The following is a 23897-nucleotide window of genomic DNA, read 5'->3' as shown; positions in this document are numbered from 1 at the left end:
ATCAGCCCAGGTTTAGTCTATGTAGCCCACGTTGTTTGTGGGACACCACTTAGACAGCCAGCGGTTGAATGACGTCATACGGCTAAACATGTCGTCACTGGTCAGATTGGGAAGGGGTCCAGAGAAAACTACAGAGTCCGACATCGTTTTTGCAAAGTTACACCGATTCAACATTAATTTTAGTGACTTCCGATTGTTGTAATCGGGCGTCATTAACTCCTGTGTGAATTATTATCTTACTATATTTACGTTTATCCTTACACAGGAGTTTTAAATAGGACTCGACGTCGCCCGCTCTGGCCCCAGGAATACACTTGACTATGGCCGCTGGAGTCTCTAACTTCACGTTTCTGACTATAGAGCTGCCAATAACCAGAGTGGGTTTCTCAGCAGGTGAGTTGCTGAGTGGGGAAAACCGGTTAGAAACGTGAACCTGGTCGTGGTGAACCTTGGGCGAGTGTCTAGGGTTATGCTTCCTACGAACCGTCACCCAGCCGGCCTGACTTCCCGGCTGCTCGGGAACTGCCGGGGGACAGCTAACAGGAGCTATGCTAACAGGAGCTATGCTAACAGGAGCTATGCTAACAGGAGCTATGCTAGCTGGCTTGTTTTCCACGGTGCGGAGCCGAGTCTCCAAATCAGTCAGCCTCGCCTCCAAAGCTGCAAATAAACTACATTTATTACAAATTCCCTTCTCACTAAAGGAGGCAGAGGAAAAACTAAACATGTGACAAACCGAGCAAGAGAGAGCAGGAGGAGAAGAAGAGGGAGAAGAAGAAGAGGGAGAAGCAGCCATGGCTAACAGAGTTAAGCTAGCAGACCTCACAACACAAGAAAACAAGAGTAATAAGTATTATGAATGGTCCTTAAGCAACACAGGTGTATGTTATAACTCTTACGCCAGTAGTGCTTTTCACTAACACTATGAATTTAGTTTAAAGTTTGTTAAAGTTAGTGAAACAAACAGAGCAACTGACAAGCGAGTCAGCGTCGACAACAGGAAGAGATACGATACGATACGCCTACCGTAGGAGGAGCAATCAAATCAGATGAGCCACCACAGCTGTGTCTTACAAGTAGGGTACAATGGAAGGCAGGGTAAGCGTGAGGAAGTCTTGCCTAAGGACCCCTATTGGAGGTAGGCCGTGGCTGGGATTTGAATCACAGTCTACCACATGGGAAGCGGTGATGTTACCACTACACTAACCATCCTTATGGACACAACGTCTCAGAGTCTGCATGAAAATATGTTTAAGTTAATGAAACCTGACCTGAGAGTTTCCAGTTTACAGTGTGGATTCTCCAGTCCAGCAGACACAAGCTTCACTCCTGAATCCTGCAGGTCGTTGTTACTCAGGTCCAGTTCTCTCAGACTAGAGGACTGGGAGCTGAGAACTGAAAACAGAGCTTCACAGCTTCTCTCTGAGAGGTTACAGCCACTCAGTCTGAAAAACAGTGATATTTAACATGAAAACATTTGTGTTGAACGGTAATCACCTTTAATATTGACTCTGTACTAAAAGGATACAACACAATGAAATAAAATCAGACAGGAAAGTACAGTTATTTTATATATTGTAAAAATACTGATTAGAAACTTCTGCAATTTAGAAATCATGACATTAGAACGTTTAATTTGCTTGGGTCTCTCTTATATCAGCAGTTAATTACTTTTTTTAATATTTCCAGTTATTTAAAACAGAAACTTGACCTGACCCAAAAGTTTCCAATTTACATAGTGAATTCTCCAGTCCAGCAGACAGAAGCTTCAATCCTGAATCCTGCAGGTCATTGTTACTCAGGTCCAGTTCTCCCAGACTAGAGGACTGGGAGCTGAGAACTGGGGACAGAGCTTCACAGCTTCTCTCTGAGAGGTAACAGCCACTCAGTCTGAAAAACAGTAATGTATAACACGACAACATTTGTGTTGAACCATAATCACCTTTAATATTGACTTTGTACTAAAAAGATCCAACAAAATTAAATAAAATCAGACATGAAAATACTGGTATTTTATATACTGTGAAAATACTGATGAGACCCTTCTGCAACTTAGAAATCATGACATAAGAAAGTTTAATTTGCTTGGGTCTCTGTCTTGTCTTGTCTTGCCCTGACCTGAGAGTTTCCAATTTACATAGTGAATTCTCCAGTCCAGCAGACAGAAGCTTCAATCCTGAATCCTGCAGGTAGTTGTTACTCAGGTCCAGTTCTCTCAGACTAGAGGACTGGGAGCTGAGAACTGAGGACAGAGCTTCACAGCTTCTCTCTGAGAGGTTACAGCCACTCAGTCTGAAAAACAGTAATGTATAACATGACAACATTTGTGTTGAACCGTAATCACCTTTAATATTGACTCTGTACTAAAAAGATCCAACAAAATTAAATAAAATCAGACATGAAAATACTAGTATTTTATATACTGTGAAAATACTGATGAGACCCTTCTGCAACTTAGAAATTATGACATAAGAAAGTTTAATCTGCTTAGGTCTCTGTCTTGTCTTGTCTTGACCTGACCTGAGAGTTTCCAGTTTACAGTGTGGATTCTCCAGTCCAGCAGACAGATGATTCACTCCTGAATCCTGCAGGTCGTTGTTACTAAGGTCCAGTTCTCTCAGACTAGAGGACTGGGAGCAGAGAACTGAGGACAGAGCTTCACAGCTTCTCTCTGAGAGGTTACAGCCACTCAGTCTGAAAAACATTGATATATAACATGACAACATTTGCGTTGAACGGTAATGACCATTAATATAGACTCTGTACAAAAATGATACAACACAATGAAATAAAATCAGACAAGAAAATACAAGTATTTTATATACTGTAAAAATTTTGATGAGACCCTTCTGCAACTTAGAAAGAATGACATAAGAAAGTTTAATCTGCTTAGGTCTCTCTTATATCAGCAGTTATGAAGTTTTTAAACATCTCCCGATATTTAAAACAAAAACTTGACCTAACCTGAGAGTTTCCAGTTTACAGTGTGGATTCTCCAGTCCAGCAGACAGAAGATTCAATCCTGAATCCTGCAGGTTGTTGTTACTCAGGTCCAGTTCTCTAAGACTAGAGGACTGGGAGCTGAGAACTGAGGACAGAGCTTTACAGCTTCTCTCTGAGAGGTTACAGCCACTCAGTCTGAAAAACATTGATATATAACATGACAACATTTGCGTTGAACGGTAATGACCATTAATATAGACTCTGTACAAAAATGATACAACACAATGAAATAAAATCAGACAAGAAAATACAAGTATTTTATATACTGTAAAAATTTTGATGAGACCCTTCTGCAACTTAGAAAGCATGACATAAGAAAGTTTAATCTGCTTGGGTCTCTCTTATATCAGCAGTTATGACGTTTTTAAACATCTCCCGATATTTAAAAAAAAAACTTGACCTGACCTGAGAATTTCCAGTTTACAGTGTAAATTCTCCAGTCCAGCAGACAGAAGCTTCACTCCTGAATCCTGCAGGTAGTTGTTACTCAGGTCCAGTTCTTTCAGACAAGAGGACTGGGAGCAGAGAATTGAGGACAGAGCTTCACAGCTTCTCTCTGAGATGTTACAGCCACTCAGTCTGAAAAACAGTGATGTATAACATGACAACATTTGTGTTGAACTGTGTTAAATTATCATTTATATCATGTACTTTACTAAACAGATAAGATTCACTATAGTAAATGTTTATGTGAAAATTCTGTTGACAAATTTAAGGAACTGATTCCATCTTTTATTTCAGAGCCATGTACCAACACAGAGGAAGGCAGTTATTTCAATGTTACTCCAGCACAAGTGGACTATCTTGTTAATAGTACTGGTGCTTCACTCGGAACAATACTTGATACTGTTGCTCCTCTGAAAAAGAAGCTAGTGAGTCAGAGGAAGTTAGTTCCATGGTACAATTCACAAATCCGTAGCTTAAAGCAGAAATCACGTAAGACGGAAAGGAGGTGGCGTTTCACCAATTTAGATGAATCTTGCCTAGCCTGGAAAGATAGTTTAATTATATATAAAAAAAAGCCCTCCGTAAAGCTAGAACTTCATATTACTCCTCAATAATAGAGTCAAATAAGAACAACCCCAGATTTCTTTTCAGCACTGTAGCCAGGCTGACAAAGAGTCATAGCTCTGTTGAGCCTAGTATTCCCTCAACTCTCAGCAGCAATGACTTCATGAATTTCTTTACAAATAAAATCATAACTATTAGAGAAAAAATTGATCAGATCCTACCTGCATATAGCCTGGACTGTACAACAACTCTAAATTCATCTGCAAGACCACGCTCGTACTTAGACTGCTTCCTCCCCGTAGATCATTCTGAATTAATTACAGTAATTAATTCCTCTAAACCATCAACATGTCTCTTAGATTCCATCCCGACTGGACTCCCCAAAGATGTTTTACCTTTGATCAGCTCCATCCTTATTAGATTAGATCAATCTATCCTTACGAATAGGCTACGTACCACAGGCTTTTAAAGTTGCTGTAGTCAAGCCCCTACTCAAAAAGCCTAATCTGGTGAACTTTTAGTGAATTATAGACCAATATCCAATCTGGCCTTTATCTCTAAAATTCTTGAAAAGGTAGTTTCTAAGCAATTGTACGACCATCTGCGTAGCAATAACTTGTATGAAGATTTCCAGTCCGGATTTAGAGTACATCATAGTACAGAAACAGCACTGGTAAAGGTTACTAATGATCTTCTATTAGCATCAGACAATGGGCTACTCTCGATACTCTTGTTAGATCTTAGTGCTGCATTCGACACTATAGATCACGACATTTTATTACACAGACTGGAACATGTCATTGGAATCACAGGAACAGCACTAGAGTGGTTTAAATCGTATCTATCAGATAGATTCCAGTTTGTATGTATACAATATGTGTATCGTAAAACTAAACTGCTGATGAGAAACTTCTGCAAGTCAAAAATAAAGAAATTTAAACTGTTTGGGTCTCTCACAGTTATTTAAACTTTGAGGTTTCCATTTCACAATGTGGATTCTCTGGTCAAGACTTTAACAAACATTCAACTATCCACATACTTACAAAGCTTTTTTAGCAGCTTTCACCACTGGCAGCAGCCTCAGAAGAGCCTCCTCTGAAGCAGAGTATTTCTTCAGGTCAAACACGTCCAGATCTTTTTCTGATGACAGTAAGATGAAGACCAGAGCTGACCACTGAGCAGGAGACAGTTTATCTGTGGAGAGACTTCCTGAGTCCAGGTACTGTTGGATCTCCTCCACTAGAGAACGATCATTCAGTTCATTCAGACAGTGGAACAGGTTGATGCTTTTCTCTGCTGAATGAGTCTCTTTGATCTTCTTCTTGATATACTGGACTGTTTCCTGATTGTTCTTTGAGATATTTCCTGACTTTGTTTGCAGACCTTGTAGGAGAGTCTGATTGCTCTCCAGTGAAAGACCGAGGAGAAAACGGAGAAACAAGTCCAGGTGTCCATTTGAACTCTGTACGGCCTTGTCCACAGCACTCTGGTGGAGAACTTTTAGTTCAGGTCTAAACAGTTTGGACCTCAGAGAGGTTGACTGTTCTTCAGACAGCAGATTGACTCCAGAGTTGATGAAGGTCAGATGGACATGAAGAGCAGCCAGAAACTCCTGAACAGTTAGATGGACGAAGCAGAACACATTGTCCTGGTACAGTCCTCTCTCCTCTGTAAAGATCTGTGTGAACACTCCTGAGTACACTGAGGCTGCTCTGATATCGATGTCACATTCTGTCAGGTCTGATTCATAGAAGATCAGGTTTCCTTTCTGCAGCTGATCAAAAGCCAGTTTTCCCAGATACTTGATCATCTTCCTACTTTTTTTATTCCAGTGTGGATCTGTCTCAGCTCCTCCATCATACTTGATGTTCTTCACTTTGGACTGAACCACCAGGAAGTGGATGTACATCTCAGTCAGGGTCTTGGGCAGCTCTCCTCCCTCTCTGGTTTTCAACACATCCTCCAGAACTGTAGCAGTGATCCAGCAGAAGACTGGGATGTGACACATGATGTGGAGGCTTCGTGATGTCTGGATGTGGGAGATGATTCTTCTGGCCTGCTCCTCATCTCTGAACCTCTTCCTGAAGTACTCCTCCTTCTGTGGGTCAGTGAACCCTCTGACCTCTGTCACCATATGAACAAAACCAGGAGGGATCTGATTGGCTGCTGCAGGTCGTGTGGTTATCCAGAGGCGAGCAGAGGGAAGCAGGTTCCCCCTGATCAGGTTTGTCAGCAGCACATCCACTGAGGTGGACTCTGTCACATCAGTCAGGATCTGATTGTTGTGGAAGTCCAGAGGAAGTCGACACTCATCCAGACCGTCCAAGATGAACACAACCTGGAACTCTTCAAACCTGCAGATTCCTGCTTCTTTGGTTTCAGTAAAGAAGTGATGAACAAGTTCCACCAAGCTGAACTTTTTCTCTTTCAGCACATTCAGCTCTCTGAAAGTCAATGGAAATGTGAACTGTATGTCCTGGTTGGCTTTGTCTTCAGCCCAGTCCAGAGTGAACTTCTGTGTTAAGACTGTTTTCCCAATGCCAGCCACTCCCTTTGTCATCACTGTTCTGATTGGTTCCTCTCTTCCAGGTGAGCCTTTAAAGATGTCTTCTTGTCTGATGGTTGTTTCTGGTCTGTCTGGTTTCCTGGATGCTGTTTCAATCTGTCTGACCTCATGTTCATCATTGACCTCTCCAGTCCCTCCCTCTGTGATGTACAGCTCTGTGTAGATCTGGTTCAGAAGGGTTGGGTTTCCTGATTTAGCAATCCCCTCAAACACACACTGGAACTTCTTCTTCAGATTAGATTTAAGTTCACACTGACAAACTGCAGCTGAAGTTCCTGAATGAAACCACAAAAACATGATCAATATAATTTCTAATGAAAACACAGTTTGACAGTTTCATGACCCTAAATGATTCACATTTCAACATATTAACACTGCACAACTTCAGGTCTCAGTAAACGTCTCATTTGTCCATGATGTTAAATGTTTAGAGAAATCCTCTTACTGCTCTGCAGACAGTCAGCCAGCTCCTCCTGCTTCATTCTCCTCAGGAAGTTCAGTGTGATCTTCACAAATGCCTCTCTGCTGCTCCTCCTCTGCTCTTCATCCTCACCATCCAACACCTCCTCATCCTCCCTCTGACTCTCTAAGCATTGTGGGTAATCTGGACTCAGAACCTTCTGGATCTTCTTCAGCTTGCTCTTCACAAAAGTGACAATGTTCTCCTCCAGCAGCTGGAACAGAATAAGAAGTGAACATTTCATTTGAACTGGTAGAAGACAACATGTGATTCATGTGTCAGTCTGAAGACCTGCTGGTCTGAACAGAGCAGCATGGACTCTGTTAGGACCTGAATGGTTGGTTAGTATTCAATCTGGGTTTTATGTAGTTCATAGTCAAAGTGTGATTGTACAGACCATAAATACGGAGTCCAGGTCTGGTTGGTGCTGCTGGGCAGACGGATCCCTGTGAACCTCTGAGCTCTGCTGCTGAACTCTGAGGAGAAAATATTAATTTAAGTAAAGTTTCAACCATATTTGCACTATTATTATTATTATTGTTATAATGATATCAGAAAGAACAAAGTGAAAAATCTATGGGCAAAGTTTTTCCTTAAATGTGCCAGGTAAATTTTCTAAATAGCTTTAGAAGCAGAAACTGTGTCATGTATTAATGTATGATGGACTTTTCATTTCATTAAACTGCTCCACATTTTGAAGGTTATAGTGAATATTATGTGTTCAAATTTGCCAAAGAGCTATTTGTATATATTACACAGATGATCAAAAGAAGTTGGTCTTAACATCTGGAGCAGAGTTAATCCATCAGATTAACCTTCTGGTTTCTTACAGGTTGTAAGATAATTACTAACATGAAATCAATCCAAGTTCATTTGCTCCTTTTTTTTAACACAGTCAAACCAACATCTCTGAGGCTATGATGACTTTTTAAAATAAGTTTAAACAGGTTCTGTTTCAACTTTAAAGTCATTTTAGAGGACTGACTTTATTGTATTATATTAAAACATAATTCAGTACAACAGCAGCACAATCTACAACCTACATCCTTCTTCATGAGCCATAGTTGAATCAGTACCTCTCTGAAACAGTCTGAATAAAACTGAACACTGTCACCTTCCAGAGGGAGAATCTACAGTAACTATAAAAAGTCTTCACCTTCTTGAAAGTTTTCACCTGTTTTTCTTTATTCAACATTGAATTTTGGTCAGTCAGACTTTTTTAGGACTGTTGGATTAGACTGACTGGTCAGAGCTGGATGAACCTAATAAACTGGGTCTTTCTACATTCATAAGTAGAATATGTTATGTACAGTAATGTTTTCTGCTAAATATCTTTTCTGTCTGTTAAACTTCAGCGTGTGGTTGGTGGACAACATGCTGTCATCTGCTCCTTGACAGAGGTCATTGGAGAGAATGGAGAGGAACTTCTCACCAGGTGACCTGGTAAAGTTTGACTTTTGCTTTTGATTTTCTGATGATTATTCATTCAGTACTAATGATTTTACTGTTTCGTTTAACTCAAACTTTTTTTCACTACAATCTAGGGAGCAAAGAAACTGTGAAACCTTGTCGAGCAAGTCATAAAATCTTTTTTTTTTTATACAGTTATGTAATGTTAGAGTGAGATAAATTACTGTTTTGTTCAGGAAGAAAAAGATGTTTTAATGTTATAAAATGTTGCTAGAAACTTTAAGTATACTGTGCTTAATTATCACTTATTAGTATTGATGCATATGTAATTTAGATAAAAATGACTAGTGAATCATTGAATAAGATCTGGACCAGGAGAATCAGATTCTAACAAAGTTCAGTTTAAAATTCTTATCTTCTATCATCAGGTTGTCCAACTTTAAAGTCAAGACCAGTCTTAGACCTGGTTCTTCATGGAGAACTAGCTGGGTTCAGGAGACTCTAGTCTCTGCTGCTGCATCCTAAAGTGGAACCTCTTCAGTACCACCTTAATATCTACGAGTGCTGAATAAGCATCACTTAAACATAGGTATCATTTGTTAAGGCTGTCTGTGACTCTTATTGTAGCGGTTATTCAGCTCTCGTCTATATAGTGTAACCTGAACTTTATAAGGTAACAAATGTTAACTTGAATGAATAAACAAACATCAACATGATGCTTTAGTTAACTTTACTTATCTGTTAGTTAATGCATCTTACAGAATTAATTCATGTGCATTAATGTATTGTTCATATGAAAGAAAAACTGAGGAGGGAGATCGGAACAGATCACAGATGAACTACAATCTGTTACAGCTCTACACAGTAAAATCAGAGTTTACTGACAAACTACTCAGCAGCACAAAAAGAAATTCACATTAAAATTTAAAAAAAAATATATGAAATCTGAAATCATCAGAAAAAGGTTCAAATCAGCTCTATCACTACTGCTGTGACATTAAAGTGATGAACACAATAATCCATCAATAATTATTATTCATTAATGTTATATAATATAAGTACTTTTACTTTTGATACATTTTAATGAAGCTATAATATGAAAGTACAACGTAATACAAACAAAACATTCCCTCATCATTAGGAAATTTCTCATTGTGTGTGAAAACTACTTCTGTCTGACTGTCACATTAAACATGATGAACTGTGAGCAGCCCCCCCTCCACTGAGGGTAGATGGATTTTACCGGTGACATCTCTGGGACGTGGTCTGAGCTCAGCAGGACTAACGTTAGCTACAGTGATCAACACACAGCTCGCTCCTTCATATAGATGTTGGACCTTATCAAAAACCAGTCTACTGTCTGGAAACCTAGGTATTTTTATTAGATAAGGTTACAAATTATTTACTGTCCTACAGTAAAGACACAACAAGTCAAAGTGCCAAAAATAATTTGTCACATTCTCTCAAGTTGATGTAGAAAAACAAAGTATGTGCAGCAGCAGATCTGTGTCTATTTGTTCACACATTCAAGTATTAACACGCGTGAAGTTGGAACATTTCACGTTTGACACCGTCTCTGTTAAGTTTTTAGATGAGAAATTGATTTTAACCTGAAAGCTGTCACTGTATGCAGCTCTATTTTTTCTAGAGTAAACATTAACTTAAAAAAACAAAAGTACGACTCAGTTAATGAGACATCAACTTGAAATTAAAATAATCAACTTAAACTAAAGATGATTAATAATTAAACATATATTTCTTTTTAAGGACTCCTGCAAACCCTGATACATAAGTAGGTCGTTCAGTCCTAGATCAGACTATGAAGATCTGGACCAAGACTTGATTCCTGTTCTCAGGAGAAACAGATAATAACAAAGTTCAGATTTAAATTCTTACCTTCTATCAGCATGTGCTCCTTTTGTAGACTGGACATTTCTGGTGGGGAAACAGCTGCAGAACAGAAAACCAGTAAATGCTGATGGAAATAATCATCTACTAAGTAAATAAACAGTTTATTTCCTCATTTACAGTGGCAAGAAAACTTTGTGAACTTTTTGGAATTCCATTGTTTTCTGCATTAATTGGTCATAAAATGTGCTCTGATCTTCATCTAACTCACAACAATACAAAAACACAGTCTGCTGAAAATAATAGTACACAAACATATGTTTTCATGTTTTTATTGAACATAACATGTAAACATTCACAGTGCATTCACAGTGCAGGGTGGAAAAAGTATGTGAACCTTTGGACTTGATAACTGGTTGACCCGTCTTTGACAGCAATAACCTCAACCAAACGTTTCCTGTAGTTGCAGATCAGACCCGCACAGCGATCTGGAGTCATTTTGGACCACTCCTCTTCACAAAACTGTTTCAATGTAGCAATATTCCTGGGATGTCTGGTGTGAATGGCTCTCTTAAGGTCATGCCACAGCATTTAAATTGGGTTGAGGTCAGGACTCTGACTGGGCCACTCCAGAAGTTGTATTTTGTTGAAGCTATTCTTTTCTTGAATTACTTGTATGCTTTGGGTCATTGTCCTGTTGCATCCCCCATCCTCTGTGGAGCTTCAGTTGGGGACAGATGGTCTTACGTCTTACGTAAAATGTCTTGATAAACTCTGGAATTCATTTTTCCATCAATGACAACAATCTGTCCAGGCCCTGAGGCAGCAAAGCAGCCCCATGATGCTCTCTCCGCCATGTTTTACAGTTGGGATGAGGTTTTGATGTTGGTGTACTGTGCCTTTTTTTCTCCAAACATAGTGTTTTTTTCCAAACAACTCAATTTTGGTTTTATCTGTCCACAGAATATTTTGCCAGTAGTGCTGTGGAACATCCAGGTGCTCTTTTGCAAATTTCAAACGTGCTGCAATATTTATTTTTGGACAACAATTTCTTCCTCTGTGGTGTCCTCCCATGTACTCCATTCTTGTTTGAAGTTTTCCTTATTGTAGATATGTCAACAGAAATGTTAGCGTGTGTCAGAGATTTCTGTAAGTCTTTAGCTGACAGCATTCTGCACTGTGCTCTTGCAGTCATCTTTACAGGACGACCACGCCTAGGGAGAGTAGCAACAGTGCTGAACTTTCTCCATTCGTAGACAGTCTATCTTACCGTGGACACATGGACATCAAGGCTTTTGGAGATACTTTTGTAACCTTTTCCAGCTTCATGCAGGTCAACAATTCTTAATTTTAGGTCTTCTGAGAGCTCTTTTCTGTGAGGCATGGTTCACATCAGGCAATGCTTCTTGATACCAGTATACCCGAAACTGCTGTGTGTTGTAAAGGGCAGGACAGCTGTTAGCAACACATCCAATATCATCACAATGATTGGACACAATGTTGGCTCACTCCTGGCTCCAATTAGCTCTTGGAGAAGTCATTAGGCTAGGGGTTCACATACTTTTTCCACCCTGCACTGTGAATGTTTACATGTTATGTTTAATAAAAACATGAAAACATATGTTTTGAGACTGTGGTTTTCTATTGTTGTGACTTAGGTGAAGATCAGAGCACATTTTATCACCAATTAATGCAGAAAACCATGACATTCCAAAAGGTTTACAAAGTTTTTCTTGCCACTGTACATCCAATGAGAATAGAAAAGTGTTTCTACTCTGTGGTGTGACTGTTGAGAACAGTAAAAATACAGAATGGAGGTTTTTAATACATGTGAAGATGTTTGTTAAATCAAATGTTCAGAGACAGAAAATCTAAACATATTCTTACCTTCTATCAACAGCATGGTTAACTTTAAACTCAGGATGTTTCTCCATAGACCAGTCACTCTTCATGGAGACCCAGCTGGGTTCAGGAGAGTTTGGTCTCTGCTGCTGCATCCTGATACAAACACAAACACAGCAGCTCAGGGAAATAAAAACTTACAGTCTGATCATGTTCAGGATGAATTCTGTTTGTTTGTTTGAATGAAAACACAGAGACCTACTGTTATATACATATAATGAGACATGAGGATTTTAATAAAAAATAAAAACTATTCCTTTAAACTCTAGAGTACAAACATGCTTCAATAAAAAACTCGGAAATATGTGTTCTTCATTTCAGACATTTCTTCTTCAAATACAAAACAAATAAATTGTATTCTGTTCCAGCACTACACAGTAAAATCAGACTTTACTGACAAACTACTCAGCAGCTGTGACATTAAAGTGATGAACACAATAATCCATCAATAATTATTATTCATTAATGTTATATAAGTACTTTTACTTTTGATACTTCAGTGTTTGATGTTTTTATACATTTACTTGAAGCTATAATATGTAAGTACCATGTAATATTAGAAAACATCCTCTCATCATTAGGAAATTTCTCATTGTGTAAAATCTACTTCCGTCTGACTGTCACATTAAACATGATGAACTGTGAGCAGCCCCCCCTCCACTGAGGGTAGATGGATTTTACTGGTGGCCTCTATGGGACATGGTCTGAGCTCAGCTGGACTAATGTTAGCTACAGTGATCAACACACAGCTCGCTCCTTCACATAGATGTTGGACCTTATCAAAAACCAGTCTTCTGTCTGGAAACCTGGGTATTTTTATTAGATAAGGTTACAAATTATTTACTGTCCTACAGTAAAGACAGACAGAAGAAGTGAAAATGACAGAAAACCATTTAAAGTGCTACGTGGTAATCAGACATTAGGTTCATTAGGACATTAGTTCAGTCCTAAAACAGACCATGAAGATCTGGATCAAGACTTGATTCCTGTTTTCAGGAGAATCAGAAAATAAAGTTCAGTTTGAAACTCTTACCTTCTATCAACAGGTTGTTTAACATTAAAGACAACAGGATGATCCATAGACCAGTCACTCTTCATGGAGACACAGCTGGGTTCAGGAGAGTCTGGCCTCTGCTGCTGCATCCTGATACAAACCAACAAGTGACAAATGAAAAGTAGTTTGAAGCTGAAAACAGATGAACTGTGAGCAGACTGTCAGCAGCTGAAATGTTGGAAGCAGATAGAGAATCAGTAAGAAGACAGTGGATGAGGAACGTTTTCCTGTTCATCAACATGGAATCTGATGAAAGATGCAGTTTGATCTTAGTGGAGGAGTTGACTTATCAGTGGTTGAACTCTTTGTTCACTAAGACAGTTCATAGTTCATCATTAGTTCTTCAAAGATCTTACTGAGGAGCTGAGTGGCAGATGTGACAGTGAGTGTGAATAATGATGGAGCAGTGATTAGAGTGCTGAGCTCTGACATGGAGAAGAGTCATGGACAGTTAGAGATCCTCATCTCACCTCTGAGCTTTGGTCTGGCTCTCATGGTCCCCACACAGAGTGCTTTTAGAGGGAGGGACTCCCTCCTCTCTGTCCTCACACTGATCCATGCTGCTGAATCCACATCCACATCAGCTCACACACACTTTCTACCTTCATGTGGAGAGGAAACACAAATCATTGATGTGCAGTGAAAACTGAAATCCTCCTTTCCATCATTTCTCCTGGACAAAGATCAGCTGCTCCTCCACTGATTGGCTCTTCTTTCCTCTTTCATATCAGTGTCACTTGAATGCAGTCAGACAGCAGTGGGAGGCAGAGGAAGCTGCCATCAGCTGCTCTACTTCTACTATCAGTCCACTAGATGGAGGCATGAAGCTGCAGCCCAGCACACACAGGATGATGGACCAACATTTACACTCACTGACACACAGAAGGACTGAGATCCACTGATTTGATCAGACACAATCTCTCTGTCTACAGAAAATGACTTGATCCAACAAACTACATCTGATTATTTCACAACAACTGGACTGAAGTTAGTTCAGTTCAAAGTGAACTACATGACAACAGTCAATCATCTCACTGACGTCAGAGTTTCTAACAACAGTCGCACAACTGAATGAAAACTATTGATGTCTCACTGTGGAAATACTCAGTACTGTTCAAAGTACAAGTACTGCACTCTAAGTTAGACTGAAGTTAGTTCACCTTCAACTCTACTTCTATTTGATTCTATTGCTTCAAACAGTGAGAGAAGTTACAGACGTTATTTCTGTGTAGACATTAGTTCAGAATTAGATCAGACTTACCAGTGTGTTCAGACCCAATATGAAGAATTCAGAAAAATGAAAGAAATGATTGATTTAGTAAATTCTGTCTCACTGTTCTGCTTCTTCCTCCTCAGATATCGTTCATTGTTGATACGATCATCGTCCAGAAGTGATCAGGTTTCTTTTCTCATCTTGAGTTTGGGAAGTTTCTTGCTCTGTCAGCTTCCAGTCACATGATTGGTTAAGTGGTCACTGGTTGGTCACATGACCTGAACTTCCTACTGCTGAAAGTAAAGTTAATTTGTAGAATTACTTTAACAAGTGAGCGGCAGATTTCTGCTGTTTCTACTGGAACAAACTAACAGTAGTTAGTGTGAACAGCATCAGAAAGAGAAAAACACAGACTAATGTCACTGACTTTAACTTTACATGGAGATAATTCACTGCAGCACGACCATCAGAGGAACTGAAACTTATCTTTAAACAGGAACCAGAGATTATAGGAGGAGGATGTGGATGATTTAATGCTGACAGGAGCAAATGTTTGACAAGAGTGAAAGAAACATGTAGAGTCACCATCACATCGACGTGAACTAATATTTTATTTAATAACTTAAAGTCATAAATAGATAATAAAAACAGCTGTTGTTTGATGAATTAATGATCAGCTTTAATGTGACTAATATCCCCATCCAGCTGTTGAGTAGATAAGTCTGATACTGACTCTATGTGAACACAGATGTGATGAACTGCTGTAAATACTGATCAATAGTCAGATTGTTGTTTCTGAACTGACTGATGGAGAAATAATCTGAGGATTTACTGCCCTCCAGTGGTCACACTGACTCACTACAACACTACATCACACTGAGATTCACACTGATCATCAGGATCAATATGTACTGATCAGTATTGATGTTCAGATGGGAGAACATTTGTGTTGGGACTCGGAAAACAGCTGCTTCACACATGTGGAGAGAAAAACAGCTGGAAGAAGCTGATGCTGAATTTTATTACAGCAAATTCAAATGTTCAATAGGACACGTCTGCATCCTCCAAGTGTTGGAGGGATTGTAAAGAAACGTCTTCTTACACAAGTTTTCATTCAGCTAAAAGCCACAGTTTAGTTATTTTCCATGTTTTGTGAATGAAGTCTGGTCCATTTCACAGCTCTGAGGTCAGAAAAGAACAAAAACAAGTCAGAAAACTTCATGTTTCTGTGTCTTTGTTCTCAGTTCAAAACTCCATTTAAAAATAACACCTAAAATAAGAAGAGGACAGATACGTTTTCAGTAAAACATCGTCCTCTTCTCTGACTTTAAACTCTTCATTTGACATGTTTGAGGTGAAATTATGTTTGAACAGTTGCAGATGATTAAAAAACGGAAACGTACCAAGAACAAGTGATTTCCAGAAATTGATTCAGGTCTGAAAGCTCTGTTCTGTTCTGTGCTTCATGTATTTAAACTAAACTAAATCCACAGTCAGGGCTGAGGGGAACAGACTCATTATTCTGTGGGAATATGTCCTGAAGATGAAGAGACAACAAATCAAACATGTTGAGTGTGTGACGCCCCTGTCTAGAGGGTAGCGGTAGAGGGAAACTGTTTACAACATCTACTATCAATAGCCAAACTAACACAAGACTCAAGAACACACAAGAAATTATCAAAAAGGTTTGGAGGCAGAGAATGAACCAGTACCAGTACTGCCGCCCACAGGACTTTTAGGGATCAGCAGTTAAAAGTATAGAGCAGTTCGGGACGGACGGACGGACGGACGGACAGACGGACAGACAGACGGACAGACAGACAGACAGACAGACAGACAGACAGATAGATAGATAGATAGATAAAAATAAGTCACATGTCTACACAGTCAAACAATCCATTGGGCCATGGATGGTCCACTGGCTGAAGACTTCTCCTCCTGGGACAAACAACAAAACAAGATCTCCTACTTTTCTATACATAGCTCCACACAAAACAGGAACACTTATTCTGACACCAAAACAAAGGCTCACTAAACAGAGAAATAATTCAACCAGATATGGAACAAGTTAATCTTTAGCTTCACTCCATCTGCACCTTTAAATCCTCTTTCATTATTTTAGGATTCCTGGTTTGACAGAAATTCATCAACATGCTAAAGTGAAACAAGAAAATCATCAGAAACCCATAAAGTGATTTATCTGTCAGAGTGTTAGGTTTGGTTCTGACTTTACTGAGCAACATGATGAACCCAGGGCAGGTGATGATGTGTTCAGAGTAGGTGGAGGTGGTGGTCTGTTCAGAGGGGGTGGAGGCGGTGGTGTGTTCAAAAGGGGCGGAAGGTGTTGGTGTGGTCAGCGTAAATGGCGGTGGTGTTGTTTTCAGAGTGGGTGGAGGTGGTTGTGTGTTCAGAGTGGGTGGAGATGGTGGTGAGTGTAGGTGGAGGTGGTGGTGTGTTCAGAGTGGGTAGAGATAGTGGTGTGTTCGGAGTGCGTGGAGGTAGTGGTTTGTTCGGAGTGGGTGGAGGTGGTGGTGAGTGACTGTAGGTGGAGGTATTGGTGTGTTTAGAGGGGGTGGAAGTGGTGGTGTGTTCAGAACATGTGGTTATGTGTTTAGATTGGGTGGAGGTGGTGGTGTGTTGGGAGTGGGTGGAGGTGTTGGTTTGCTCCGACTGGGTAAAAGTGGTGGTGTGTTCAGAGCAGTTGGACCTCTTTTAGGACCCAGTTTTGTTCCTAATCAAACTTGTGTCTGTTTCATTTTTGTGTGAATAAAAACCCACTTTTGTTTTTTGTTTTTTTAAACACACTTCCTGTGTCTATCTCCACGGTCCCTGACACTGTGGAAACATACGATGAAACTAAGCTTCTGTCTCTTGGTCTGATTCAGGTCTTGAACAGTCTGATAGAAAGAGGGTCCTCCACGCAGAGTCCTGTTGGTCCTGATGGACCTTCATGGACCATCAGAGTCAAAGGATTCAGAGACACAGAAAAGTCTGATCTGTGAAAACCTTGTGTTCCACAGTTGAACAGAGGTTTCCTGTCTTATCAGTAGATTTACTCCAACGACGACTCAAAGCTACACAGAGTTTGACCAGTAGAGCTGCTGCTTTTGGTCCCAGAGCAGCGTAGAGGCCGATCCTTCCTCCACTCTCTGGTGGGGAACTCACAGTCGGTCTCTGAGGTTCAGGCTGATCAGCACCTGCTGGAAAAAACACAGAACATTAAATGTTGGTGATTTGTTGTTTGGTTCATTTGATGGTGAAACAATAATAATCTGTCATTTTCATTTTTCAACAACAAACAACAAATATTGAGTTTCAGCAGTTTGTCTCTATGTGTTGAGTTCATCAGTCTGATCAGTCCAAATATCCAAACAGCTACTGGATGGATCCAGATCACATTTTGTTCAGACATTCATGATTCACAGTGGAGGAATTTTACTGATGTTGACTTTTTCTCTACAAGATTCTTTTGTTGGGTCAAAGTTTCAATTTGTCCAGTTTATGAACAAATATCTGCAAAACAAACGTCCATCAATCAACTCAGCAGCGACGTTGAGTCGACATCTGTCAGAGCTGAAACCATCATTAGACTTCACACAGGTACAGTCCTGAGTCATTAGTCCTGAGTCTGGACTGTTGGAGTCTGATTCGTCCTTCTCTGAGGACGTCTTTGTCAAACTGGACTCTTCCTGAAAACTGTTCTTCCTGAGACTCTGAGACCTCAACACCATCATGAAGATGAAACAGGGTTTTGTGACTAGTCATCAGTCCACAATGAATAAAAATGGACTTAGAGGATCTGTCAGGTCTGATAGTGAACGTCCACTCCAGTGTGATGTTGTGGTTCTCCTCTGCCTGATAGGAGCTCTGTGTCACATTCACAACAAATGTTCCTGTTGAGGAGACACAGACACAAAGTGAGAAGTTGAATTATTGAACCATTAATAATTGTTGAGTTGGTGGAGAATAAAGTGAAGATGTGAACTAACCAGAGACTCATGAGATCAGGTTGATGAGCAGCAGGATCCTGAAGATCATCTTCTCCCTGTGAGAGGAGACAGAGGTGAAGAGTCACAAACATCAGATCAAAGTTCAGGTAGAAGAAGAAAACTCTACAGTGTGGTCAGTCTATCAGCCTAATATACAGGACTATCTGAATCTAGACAGGTGAAGCACCGCTGGGATCCAGACACAGAAGGAACTGGAGATAATTCTGGTTCTGCTTGAACGGCCTAAACTGCCTCCATTTAACATGGGATCTTGTTCTGTGGTTTTAGACGATATAATAGAAACATAGAAACAGACTTTGACATATTCTATTCAATGACCCTCAAAAAGACACGTCAGGATATGAGATGAGTTATTTTGTGGAAATAACGGCACCAAATGTCTGAGTGGACTGTGTGGAAAAAGGCGCCCTCTGGTGGGGGGTGATATTTAATTAAATCTTGTAACTGAGCTTTGATTAATAGATTTAATGAAATAACGCAGCCCACCAGGGGGCGCCTTTTTCCACACAGTCCACACCATATCCATAACTGGATAAATATGAATGTTTAAAAAAGAAACGCTTTCTTCATAAGACATTAAAAGACAATCTGTCCAATTTAATACGATGTGACCACATTTAAAAAGCAGTAGAAAAAGCACAGTGTTGCTATTTGAATGGAAGTTTCAGGACAAATGTTTTCATTCAATAGAAATTCAGGTATCATGAGGCTGTTTGTCACGTCTACAACACATAAGATATTAATTCAACTCTACGTGACAATTGTAATATTAGGTTTTAATGGCTCTAGACCAAATGATTTGTAAAATGTTGATTGTAAGAACTTTAGGATCCTAATAGACGTCTGCAGAACAACAATAGACCAATATGTTACAGTGATTTATGATGTTTGTATGAGGTACATTTAAGAACATACTCTACATACATATATACATACACACCATAACAAGAAGAGAAGATAAACTGATCTCCCCTAAGTGTCTTTCCAGGTTTACTTGGAGGTTTCCACTTCTGTCTGATGCCTATTCACTCAGTTCATTGCTGAAAGCTGCTGTTATTTGCCAACTTCCTGAAAAAGAGAACTGTGAATGAACTGTCAACAGTCTGTGTGTTTCCTCAAACACAAAACGTGTAAAAACGAACCAGAAGCAAAGAAATCCTGGAGATGAAATGTGCACAATAGGCCGACCTTTCCTCTCCTCTTCTGCACTGACATCATAGTAGTGCAGATGATGCATTTACAGGCTTTGGGTCTTATAGGACGTGTGGTTTTGTGTGACGTAGCCTATAGGGTTAAGAAGAGCAAACCAGGAAAGAGGTTTCAGACTGTTTCTAATGTCAGTCAGTTCCTGTTGTCAGATGTCAGACTGAGCATGTGCAGATCTCCTACATTTCCCAGATTCTAGATATCCTAGATACAGGATAGGACACTTCTGGAAAACCTCTTTCCAAAATGTCTCACTACAAATAAAAAGAGACGTCACACTGGGACTTATGTGTGTTTGACTTGTTTGTCAGACTCACTCATGTAAAATGTGTTTGGACTCAGAAAAGTGTCGTTCTGACCAACAAGAAGTTTGTAGTTTCACACATGCTCAAACTGTGGAGTTATACCTCCTATTTTCATTTGTTTAACGTGAGTCTTTATGTACAAACCACACACACACACACACACACACACACACACACACACACACACACACACACACACACACACACACACACACACACACACACACACACACACACACACACACACACACACCACCTAATGTTTGAATCTGAATACACAGCTGAAAAGAGGACCTGACTCCTGTGTTCTGCCTGAAACACCACAGATTTTTACAATAAATAAAGTTTAATAGCAGCATCGTCCTGTTAATTCAACAGAAAAGGACAGTTAGATTAACCAGCTTCATGTTTCTAACATTAACTACAGGTTTGAACTGGAACATTTAGTTTATTCAGTAAAGTTGTTTCACATTTTCACTGTATTTTTACTGAATTATTCTGACAACCACAGCTGCCAGTTTGTTACCATAAAAACTACTGAATGTGTTTTACAGTGTTGGACCATCTATCATGTGTCTCATTTCTTTTCTGTCCTCACCGCAGCACAAAGTTTCTTTCTTCTTCCTTTTTTGATGTTTTTACTTTTTGGATCCAGATCACAGCCCTGTCTGAGTTTCAGTCTCCTGCTCAGTACTGACCCATGTAGCTGATAACTTTCAAATCACAAACCTTGACAACTCTGGTTGTGGACTCATTGTCTGAGGTTTGAGCTGATCAACAGCTAAAATGCACCTTCTCCGTTTGGAGATATGCGTTTCTTTCCTGCTGCTCTGTGGTTGTTACACAGTTCATTAATAAGTCGTTCATATCATTTTCAGCCATATATAAGAATAAAACGATTCCTATCTGCTCTTCAAGATCCCTCGAGCTCCTCACTAAGGCTGTATTACAGTGTAGACAATGGGATCATAGAGTTGGACTCAGACATTAGTGTTAATAACAATATTAAATATTGGCTGAAACACGTGAATAAAGTCATTGTGTTATTTTAATTGTTTTACTTTGAACGTCGTAGCGGTCCTTCGAGAGTCTCAACGGTGGAACAAAGAAGTTCAGGATTTATCGTAGGTTTCAAACCTGACACCATATCAGACCCCGAACTGGTAAAAAACACAAAGAAATGCTGCAGCACATTGTTTCAAGAGCCCCGCTGACTCCGTAGATCTATATTTGGATCTGGATCTTGTAGAAATTTTACCCATGTGTGGATTGAATCTGAAAATTCATCAGTATGACAGAAACGTGTCTCCGGTAAGTTCGTCCCATTTTTACTACGACTTCTATTCTATTTGATGAAAAACAGAATCTAAATGTGTCTTCTAACCAGTTGATCTAACTAAATAAAGCTTTGTGCAGTCTGACAAATGCTTCTCTCCTGGTCTCAGATTGAAGCCATAGAAATCTGCAGTACATAGATTTACCCAGCAGATGTCTCCATGTCTGTTCCACACGGAGTCTCCTAAAGTTCAGGACGGTGAATTGTCTTCGGAGCTACTTTTGCGTTCTCTCTGCTCCATAATGATCTATTGTGAGAGTAGAGCCTGTATCATGCAGTAGATCCCCGCTGGCTGTGTCCACAGACAGTGGGTTCACCCTCAGCTGTGAGCAGCAAGTATCACTGGAACTCAGAGAGATGGAGACAGTTCATTAACGGAGCTGATCAGCTCTCAACACTGTTATTAGACTGTGACACTGACTGACAGTAACTGGATCACAGCTGGGATGCTGCTGTCCACTGGGACTGGAGCTGGATTTGTGCTTCACTTGTTATTATTGGATTTGCTTAGTGGGAATAAAAACTATATGAACCACTCGGTAGGTTACGTGATAAATGAATAAGAGTAAATCCATGACAAAGGCAGCTAAAAGTATTTGTTCTAAAAACTTGTCAGAGTGAGAGTTGTGTATTTCAGCTGATCTTTGTGAAGATAGTTATTTACAGAGTGAGCCCTCTTTCCACTCTTTGATGTAGTTCTCCGTCGGTACAGTTTTCACAGTAGTTCATTTACATGCTTGTACCTTGTTAAATATTTGTCTTTGTAAGTATGAACATGTTTATTGACATTAGAAGAATGTTAGAATTGTTTCCTGTAACATGATAAATAACGTGTTCATGTTGTAGGAATTAGCTTTATTCAAGTCAAGCTACTGAGTGTAACACACTAAATGTGTAACGTTATGTATTATTTGTTAATTTAGTTTATTTCTGTTTCTTTCAGTTACAAGATAAAGATATAAATATAATAGAGATCAATGTACTCTACACAGTTCACTACAACTCCAGTAAAAACAAGAAAAACAAGTCTTGTATGGAGTCTTGTATTTGTTGTTAGCTGCTGTCTAGATACACAAAGTTCACGTGTTGTGAGAACAGAACAAATGATATACTTAAAAATCTCGACAGCTCTGAATCAAAATGTTTTATAGTACAATTAATTATTATTTAATTATAATAAACTAATGGAACAAAGAGCATTCTTTTAATTATTATGGTTTATTTGATGCCGTGGTCATTTTATTCTTTTGTTCAACTGTATTTTTGCTTCTAAAATGTCATTAAGCTGGTGGTTTTTGAAAAAAAACATAATATTATAAAATTAATTGGATTTAAAATCCTTCTCACATAGAAATAAAAGAGTATATAGTGATTGTTCAGTTGCCTCTTAATTATTATTTAAAATCATGTTTTCCTGTGTTTACACACAGTATTTAATAAATTATTTAAAGTTACAGGTAGAGTATGATGAATAATTATAATCCACAGAGATAAATAAAATTAAATAATAAATGAAGATGCCATAAAAAAGGTTTTAAAATACATTCTAGTAAACGTCTGTTTGATTTGATCTATTTCTGTCAGTAAATGTAAATAAAACCATTAAAGTTTTAAAATTAAAAATAAATAATCTCTGTAAATTGTCCTTTTAAATGTGACTCACCTGAAGACACTGTGACTTCAGTCCCCTTCCCCCAGAAGTCGAACGCGTCACCGTGCTGCAGCTTCATTCACTGTCTGAACAAAATCCAACAGCACCAAGAAAAACCTGAAAACCTCCAGTAAATACACCAAAGTCCAACAAACCAAAGTGTGGAGCAACAGTTTCCTGCAAACAAAGGTTTAGTGTGATCAGTGTTGAATCAGTTGGGGATTTTCTGTCAGTGCATCGTTACTGTAAACTGCTGTGGAACCAACAGTTCATTATTATTCTGCTCATTAAACACAGGAAACGCAGCAGGTCCATCAGATTCCAGGGAGAAATGTTTGTCCTGTCCTTGTTTTCATCAGAAGAAGCAACGAGTGTCTGAGTCCTGCTGATGTGTTTTTGTACTGATGTTCAGCACAGTGACCCCCCAATCCAAGTTCTCACAGTGAGCAACAGGAAAACAAAAACCAAACCCTGTTTGCTGCAGAGCAGAGAAACACGAGCGGCTCCAATAAAACAAAGTACAGTGAGTATGAAGAGTCTTCACGGCCCTGGACGTTCTCTGAATCATGGAGATTTCATTTATGGTCTCTCAGGGACTCATGGGTCCAGACCCGGATTCCTGGTACATGCAGGTGAGCTCCTCTGCAGGTCTGTCTCCAGGAAGCTGCCCCAGATCCTTCATGTAGAAAACATAATGCAGCTTTTCTGCCTCATCACAGTGGTCTGAATCCTATTAGTCCGGTCCCCCCAGGACCTCCAGTAGACCTAGTTGACAACTCTTTGTCCTCTTCAGTCAAAACTTCCAATATATTTTACTGTGTAAATAAATGTCATCAGTCAGACCGAGTCAACTCCAGAGTCAACTGAGCTCCTGCTTTTCTTTCTGGGCTGATCTGCAGCTCCTCATCGAAGCAGACGGTGG

The 23897-nt window shown here is 39.5% G+C and overlaps 1 protein-coding gene across 1 annotated transcript in view; it reads right to left on the bottom strand.

The window, feature by feature from the left end:
- LOC113168134 (NACHT, LRR and PYD domains-containing protein 3-like) overlaps positions 1-23897 on the bottom strand; it is a 167734-nt gene that overhangs the window by 122767 nt on the left and 21070 nt on the right. The window contains exons 9-12 of the mRNA XM_033326631.1: positions 5058-5540; positions 2965-3138; positions 2119-2292; positions 1272-1445 (exon numbers count right to left, since the gene is read on the bottom strand). Of these exons, the coding sequence (XP_033182522.1) occupies positions 1272-1445; positions 2119-2292; positions 2965-3138; positions 5058-5540 (1005 nt within the window). The remainder of the gene's footprint in view (positions 1-1271; positions 1446-2118; positions 2293-2964; positions 3139-5057; positions 5541-23897) is intronic.

This window comes from Anabas testudineus, chromosome 18 (genome assembly GCF_900324465.2).
Source record: "Anabas testudineus chromosome 18, fAnaTes1.2, whole genome shotgun sequence".
Lineage (NCBI taxonomy): Eukaryota > Metazoa > Chordata > Actinopteri > Anabantiformes > Anabantidae > Anabas > Anabas testudineus.
This window is presented reverse-complemented; position numbering and strand designations above follow the sequence as displayed.